The sequence below is a fragment of the Gallinula chloropus genome (assembly GCF_964237585.1).
Source record: "Gallinula chloropus genome assembly, chromosome: 27".
Lineage (NCBI taxonomy): Eukaryota > Metazoa > Chordata > Aves > Gruiformes > Rallidae > Gallinula > Gallinula chloropus.
This window is the reverse complement of record NC_140112.1, coordinates 3297009-3305096: the sequence shown is the minus strand read 5'-3', so window position 1 is coordinate 3305096 and position 8088 is coordinate 3297009. Positions and strand designations below refer to the sequence as shown.

The 8088-nt window shown below is 54.1% G+C and overlaps 1 protein-coding gene across 2 annotated transcripts in view; it reads left to right on the top strand.

Annotated features, from left to right (window-relative positions):
- Positions 1–460: 460 nt before the first annotated feature.
- MAGI3 (membrane associated guanylate kinase, WW and PDZ domain containing 3) overlaps positions 461–8088 on the top strand; it is a gene marked incomplete at both ends in the record, with an annotated part of 55073 nt that continues 47445 nt past the window's right edge. For both annotated transcript variants that reach the window (XM_084275774.1, XM_084275775.1), the window contains one exon: positions 461–782. In XM_084275774.1, coding sequence (XP_084131900.1) covers positions 461–782 — 322 coding nt within the window. The remainder of the gene's footprint in view (positions 783–8088) is intronic.

Genomic DNA, 8088 nt, shown 5'->3' with positions numbered 1-8088 from the left:
CAGCCACGGCCTGGAGCTGGGCTTTGGCCTGGCGCTGGGCCTCGGCCCGGCGGCTGCGTGCGGAGCGCGGTGCACACACAGAGCGCGGCGCACACACAGAGCGCGGCCGGGGGGCGCGGGGCCGCCCCGCTCCAGCTCCGGCTGCAGGACGGTACGAGGCACCGAGACGGGACGTCCCGGCCGAGGCGATGGCGGAGACTCTCCGAACTGCCCCCGCGGCGGGCCCGGGCCGGGCCGGGAGGTCGCGGGGCAGGGGAGGACCCAGCTGAGGTGGCCACCGCGGCGGGGCCGAGGCCCGGCCCGCCGGCCGTGACGGAGCAGGCCCCGCCCCGGCGGGGAGGGGGGACCGGCGGCGCGGCGGGGCGGGGTTGCAGCGGGGCGGGGCGGGGCGCCGCCGCGGCGGGGCGGCAGTCGGGCGGCAGCCGCGGCCGGGGAGGGCAGCGGCGCCCCGCGGTGCGGCATGTCCAAGACGCTGCGGAAGAAGCGGCACTGGCTGAGCAAGGTGCAGGAGTGCGTGGTGTCCTGGGGCGGCCCGGCGGGCCCCGACCCCGACCTCCTGCGCGGCGGCGCCGAGCGCGGCGAGTTCCCCTACCTGGCGGGCCGCCTGCCGCCGGGCGGCGAGGGCGCGCCGGGCCCCGCGCTGCTCTCGGGCAAGGCGCCGGCGCCGGGCGACGTGCTGCTGGAGGTGAACGGCACCCCCGTCAGCGGCCTCACCCACCGCGACACGCTGGCCGTCGTCCGGCACTTCAGGGAGCCCGTGCGCCTCAAGACCGTGCGCCCAGGTGAGCGGGCCGCCGCAGGCCGCGCCGGACCCGCGGCCCGCCCTGCCGCCGCCGCCGAGTCGGCCGCGGGTAGGCCCGGCCGCGCCGGCGCCCTGCGGGGCGGCGGGAGGGGCGCGGGGGAGCGGGCGCCGGGCTGGGAAAGTTTCCTGGGCTGCGGGAGGGCGCCTCCGCCGACCGGGGCGGGCGGAGCCGCTGCCGCGTGGGGAGCGGGCGGCCCCGGAGTCCCGCCGCGGCCCCGGGGCGGCGCTGGCGGGCGGCGCTCGCTTTCCGACACCCCCTTCTCCCCCTTTCCCCCCGTCGGGGACCGCCGGCCTCGGCAGCGGGTCGGCCTCCGCGGGTTCGCCGCCCCGGTGCCGCGGCCCGAGTCCATAAGCGGGCGGCCCGTCCCGGCGGCCGAGCCCGGGGCAGCGCCGCTGTCCCGGCGGGGCGGGGGCCCGGGCCCCTCCCGCTCTGCCGCTGCCCGGCGGCTCCGGGCTCCGCGCCGCCGTGTTCCGGGCGCTTGGTGGGTGCGGGGCTCGGCGGAGCGGGCAGCGGCCGCGTCCGGGGCCGAGCGGAGGCTTCGGGCGAGCCCGTCGCTCCCGCAGCGTCCCCGGTGCCGCGTTTCCGCGGAGCTGCGGCGGCTGCCCCCGAGTTTGGGGCCCGGTCCTCGAAGAAACGGCATCCAGCGGCTGGTAGGGGGTGGGAGCGGGATCCCAGCAGTGCAGAGCGGAGGCACCGGCGGGCACGGGGAGCTCCTCGGCTTGTCCTTCTCCATGCGTTTGGATTAACTTCGAGTACGCTGTAATTAACTGGTGACACCAGGTTGTTGAGGTAAAACCTGCCAGCTGTCAGGGGAATGCTGGAGAGGCACCTGCAGTCCCAGGAGCTGGTGGTGTATGGTGTGTGGGACGTGCCGCTCCCCTGGTCCGGGGACCCTGCTCTGAGCCTGGTGCCTTCTTAACAAACTGGCTTTGGTCAAACTGTGTATTCTCTGAACCTGACTGATAGCAGGGTTTCCATGACTGCTGTCCAGAACACCTCATGTACAGCCTCTTTGTTTAACACTGATCTTGTGCTTCTTCTGTGTCTGCTGGGTCGCAGTTTGTCCTTAGGTAATACCTGCTTTAAGTCGGATTTTCCTTGCTTGATCACTGTTGAAAAGTCATCCCCCCCCCGTAGAGACTGTGCAGTTGTGTCCTGATGTGTATCACCCATTACATTTAAAAAGCAGCAACAGAAAACCCCAGACCCACACCTTCCCAGCACTTGCAGAAGGCTGGCTTTGGAAGATTTCCAAAATCAGAAATCACATCTGAATAAAGAAAATAGCAAAATTGCTGCAAGTTAAATGTAAAATAAGGGCATTAAAAGCCCTGAGGAACAAATGGTTGAAGGTAGAAGACAGTAATAAATCCCTTTTAGGAAAGAGAAAGCTCATGGAAGATGAAGCTGTAGTTGGAAGATCAAAGGAATTTCTTGTGTTTTCTATGGAAGGAGATAGGGGTGTTGCTGTACTGGGACTTCTTGTAACAGGGGTGTTTCAAGCTGTGATGTTAAAGCCAGAAGAAATGACTTTAGGAACAAAACTGATGCAGCAAATGGTAGCAAGCAGGCAGAGCCAGACATTCCCCTGTAGTTCCAGGTATGAAGTACTGCTGGGCACATGAATAAATGCCATGTGATGGGGAGAGTGTGTTGCTGCTTAGAAGGTCTGCTGCTTCCTGGAGGCTTGCCAGTTGGCTTTACCAAATTCAAGTATTTTGGTGTAGTGCTCACTGCCTGTTTCAGAAGGGCAGCTTTGGCCTTCCAGAGCTGGCCCCGTCTGCCAGGTGAAGCCTGTGCAAGTGTCCTGGGGGCCTGGAGCAGCATGCTGGGGGACTGGACTGCTTTATTTTGTGCAGTCATGTAGTCCTTCATTAAAGGCAGCAACAGCTTTAGTTGACAGCAGCGAAATCTGTCTGTGATACTTCTAGCAAGCTCATAGAAAATGTAAAATGGAAATTTCAAGATGCTGTTTAGTCTTGTTTGATAAGACACTTGAAAGATATGAATGTTAATTTGGACGCCATCTGTTAACTGCACATCACAAACGATGGACCATTTTGTTGATGAAGAAATTTGTCCTTCCTGTTCCTGCTCCATCCTTACTGGCTGAGGAGGGTGAGCAGGACCAGTGTGCCACGGCCAGGGATGAGCATCATCGGTGCTGCCGGTGTGCCCCAGGCAGGGTCTGGCTGGAAAGGCTTCGGTGCCCATATCAGAAGCCCAGTCTCCAGCTCTGTGCCAGTACGCCTGCGCTGATGCTGGGGCCTGAGCTGTGGAATGAAAGTGAGATACCCCTTGGTGTAGCTGATGTTTGTGAGGATAACCACGCCTCTGTCTGTAAATCCATCACCATCTTGGTCAGACGAACAGAACGGCAGCGCAGGGAAATGAGGCCCGTTGTGCCGTGCAGTGTGGGTACGCAGTGTGCACGCCTGCTGATGTGAGGACTGCGTTTGCTTTGCAGCCAGACCTGGGCAGCGCTGGTCTCGAGCTGATCTTCCGTTCACGTGCGTCCCAGCACTGGCTGCCACGTGGCGCAGGGACCTTCGCTGTCCAGCCTTGCTCGGGTCAGTATGTTAGCCCTGTAAGGAGCCGGCCCTGCTGCAGCTTCTTGTGTTTCTGTTAAGGAAAAACAAACCCCCTTTTGTAATCCACTGTCTTCAAGCACCAAGTCCATCCTCTAAAGGAGCCTGCTAGTTGCATACGGTGTTTGGATTTAGCCCCTAGGATGTTGGTGTGTGCAGGCGAGCCTGTGTGCTGAAGTACTCCTCAGCGTAAGTTTGGATGCCTCTGCTCTTCCCAGCAGCACGGGAGCCAAAATATGTCAGAACCAGGTTGCAGACTTAAAGTCACAGAAATTGCCGACTCTCTGCAAGTTCCTCTCTGTGCGGCCCCGGGTTGCCAGATACTACGTAGGAAGGAATGTGTTTTCCTTCCAAACTAAGGAGCGGAGCTTTGATGAGTACAGCTACTCTGTGGCAATTATTCTGGTTTCATGGCTGCTCTAACGAGCATCTGGGAAGAAACGGGCATAGTCTTGTAGTTCTCCCACTTGAGAAATGCTGCTGGAGCACATAGTTTGTCCCTTGATCGTTGTGAGCGTGCAATGATTTGGGTCCCGTTGGGTCAAAACTCATCTTTAGTTGAAAAATGCAGCAAGATTTTAAATGATAAGAAGTCTTCATCAGACTAAATCTTTTTAACAGTCTCAGTGCTCCTGAAACAGCGAAACAGTGTGGCCTGGGTTCTGTAAGTGTTTGGTAGCTGATTGTCACTGTTGGTGGCCGGGAATCTTCCACCCACTGTGGCATTTATCCATCCTGCCTGGCCTGTGGCAAGGTTGGTTCGTGCTTCCATGGCTCTTCCCACTGGGGCACATAGAGGACTTCCCAGCTCATGTCCATGGGACTGTTGGGATCTTTAGTTTTCAGTCCTTGATCCAGAGCTGCTGCGTGTTGCCACTGTGTCTGCAGCCTGACATCACTGACTGCTTCGGATCTGTGGCTTTGTTTGAATGCATCAGTACAGAGAAGGAAGTGATTGACAGGTGGATGTGGCACTCTGAGGTTCTCTGTACCCATCTGATTCTCTTTTTGAGTCAATACCTTTCACTAAATCATGGAGTGCTCTTGGGACTTGAGCATCGTGAAGCTTGCAAGGCCTTATCTTAACAAAATGCTCTCCTGATCAAAATCTAAGGCAAGCTTACAGGAAGACAGCTTGCTGCTGGATGTGTTCTCTCATGTGACACTAAAATGGCATGGTGATCGATCCCTAATGCCTCCGTTACCGACAGGAGTTAATGGAGATTTTTAGCCATCGGCTGGTGCATGGGGGTCCCTTCTCTGCAGCAGAATGAATGAAAACTGTGGTGACAAATACAGTGACTCAGATCAGAATTCAGCACTTGAGACACAATACTCCAGGCTGAGTATGTAAGATTGATTTACATTTTCTCCTGTGCTTGAGGTAGGTACAAAGCCTCTGTGTGGGGGTAAACATTTGCATGTTTGGCAATTACAGCAGAGAGGAGGGCACGCCGCGCTCCGGGGCTGTTTCTGCAAAATCAGAGGAGTTCTAAATGTGCTGTGTTAAAACAGAGATCAGAGTACACACTAGGATAATTCTGCCCCTCTGAGGAAAGGCATTACCCCAATTCTGTCTTTCTCTGGGAGCTGGCAGTAGGCTGGCATGGTGATTAAGCAGCCTGTCGTGTCAGTGTGCTAGTTGGAGGGGCTGAGGACAGCTTGGGTCCTTCGGTTCTGTGGGGTGCAGGTGTGGAAGGCTGCCCTCCCCAGGGAGAGGTGTGGGGCACTGCTCTGGTCTCAAGCAGGAGGAGAGGTTGGCTCATCTCGCTGTGCAGAGAACAGCTCAAGGCTGCTGTAATGAACGTGCAGGGTACCTCAGCTTGGTGAACCTGGGCAGGAGACAGATGTGCCGTCTTGGAGACGAAATCTGAGCAACAAGTGCCTTCTGCTGGAGGCTGCCATGTCTCTAAAGCATCATGGGTGGCAATGGCATGCCCTGTAGCAGTTTGGGAGCCATCCTGCACGAAGAGCTCTCGGTTCCCCTCTCGGGTGTGTGGATGCAGAGCACTGTCAGGCACTTGCCAAGGATAGACATGTGCTCATAACGTAATCTGGTGTCTCGTACTCAGCTTTATATAAACATATTATTCTTGGCATAGCACATGGCGCCATTCCCTCTCACATCCCCCTGTGTTTAGGTTGTGCTGCGATCAGCACCGTGCTGGTGCCTGAGCCAGGACTGAGCTCTAATTATTATTCTGCTCTTTCTTGGCGTGTTAGTTTCAGAGGATAACGAGGCCTCGTGTGGCTTTTGTTGCTGTGCTGCTTAACACCGAGGTTTTAATTTGTACTTTCTTTGTTCCCTTCAGGAGAGCCATTCCCTTCCCTCTACCGTCCCTTGATGTGTCCCAGGAGAGACCCGGTAGAGTAGCGCAGAGCAAGGCCAGCGCTGCCTGGAGCTGGTGGCAGAGCAGGTAGCGCAGTGGCTGCTCTCCAGACCCACCGCCTCTGTGTCCCTGTCCCCTGCTTCAGGGGACTGATGTGCTCGTTAGGACTGAACGATCAAACGCTTGTGTCTCAGTTACCCCTGGAAGGAAACTTTCTCATTCAGGTAGATGGCTTTGATTGCAGTTCTTGCCTGTGCGTTTGTATTGCCTTCCTATAAAAAAGAAGAGACACTTCGGTTTACATGCCAGCATAAAACTTCTTTAAAATCCTTGAAACTGTAATTCTGCCTCTGTGCAGCAGCAGGAGGCTTTCTCTTCTAGGTGAACGAAACCAAGAGTGAAATAAAGATGCACCTTTATTAGAAACCGTGATTTCAACTGCAGATTCCATCTTCATCATTTTTCTGTAGGTATTGCTCTTGAGTTCTTGGCTGGCTCTAATGAAATGCCAGTCAGTTGTAGAAAATGGCTGTGTTTATCACCCTCAGAAGATAGAGTTTCCTTCATTGTTTTAAAAGAATTTTCATTTTGCTTTTACAAAACAAAGACGCTTTAAGCTGTCTTTTTCAAAGATTCCTGAAGTAAACAAGCTGTGCTTGTGTGACTTGCTATGCACCGTGCTCCCGTGTTACCAAAGCATCTGCTTTTCAGCTGATAATTCTTAAAATAAAATATCTTAAAATACAACAAGGATTGACAGCTGAAAATAATAGCTTCGATTGTAGCTCTGTTTTAAGGTCTTTCAATTCATTCTTTGGGTTCTTGTTTTTAATTCAGGATGCTTCCTTTTAAGAAATACCTGTTGCGTTCATGGGCTGTTAGCAAAATCACATCTTGTTCCCTGAATGGGAACAATTTTCTTCTTCAAAGCAATAGCACGCCTGAGAGTTCTGGGTTTGGACTAAGAAAAATAGGAGCTCTTTCAGAGTAAATTCCTTGGTTAGTCCTCTGGAACAGAAGGTGAGGGGAGAATGCAGTAGGAAGCCTGCAGACTTGTATTAAGCTGTTACACCATCACCAAAACCTGAATCCTGAGTAATTCATCTTCCCAGCTGCTAATTGCTATTTGAATCTGTGTTAAATTAATCTTACTCGGGCCCTCAGCGGGTTGCAGTGGGAGCAGGAGCTGCTCCCAGGTGAGGTGCCAGCAGTGGCTGGGTACAGTCGCTGCCTCCCAGGCTCCTGAGCCCTGAACCCGAGACGTACACGTTAGGTGCAGAGGGGAGGGTGCTCGGCGGGTGTCCCGCTGGCACAGAGAAGGGCATCACCACTGTGGGTGCAGGGGATGTTGTGGGTGAAGGTTACTCTTCCCATACTGGCTGAGAAAGCCGGGGTGCAGGCTGTGCCTCGGTGCTGCTGTTCAGGATGTGGGTGTCTGTGACTAGCTGAGGTGCAGCTTTCCATCCGAAGGATGGTAGTGATCTCTTGTTCAGGCTTCTGTGACTCTGCTGTTTTGTCATATGCAAATACAGCCTGTTAAAGTAACGATCTTATGTGGGAATGTAATTTAATTTGCAAAGCACACCGAGGTTGTTAGACATAACTCTGGGCTTTCTCTGACGGGGAGCTTTAAAAGTGTGTTTTCTTAGCTGCCTTTAAAAATTCTTGCTTAAAGCTACTTTTCAATATGTATGTTTCTCAAGCCTGTAATTTTTCACGAGCTGTTGGTGGTTCTCAATCGAATGTAACTTCTTCAAATTGAAAATCACTAGTGTGTTTGCTCTCCCTCCCTGTCACTCTTTGCTTGCAGGACAGTAGTCTAGTTTGTATGGCTTGGTCCGTCGTAAATTGTTTCCCTGAGATAGGAGTGAGAGGTTAATTCCTTCAAGCTCTGGATGGCTGTCTCTCTTCAGTTACCTGTGTGAAAATGTCAAGCTTGACTTCCAGCTCTGTCAGATCTTGGCACACCCAAATATTGATTCATATTGTGTTCTACTTCAGCGCCGTTTCATTACTGACTTTGGGTAATAAATACAATCAGACAAACAGCTGGTGTCTTATGAATATGGATTGTGGGTGCTATATAAACATCAGAAGTATTCTGGGTTTTGGTGTCTAGAAGCACATTGTTTCCATCTGCATGATAATAAGGTATTATTTCAAAAAGGTGGTAAAGGCACCAAGATTAATGTGACAGTGTGAATTGCCTGCTACTGAGGTCATCTCACCTTAAATCCACCGTGTTGGGGAGTAGAGAGCGTGTGCACTTACATACCCAGACTAGTATTGCCCTAACAGGAGAACATGCCCCAAAATCTGACTCTAGTTGCACATTGCACTCGTACAAAAACGTGTTGTGTTTGAGGC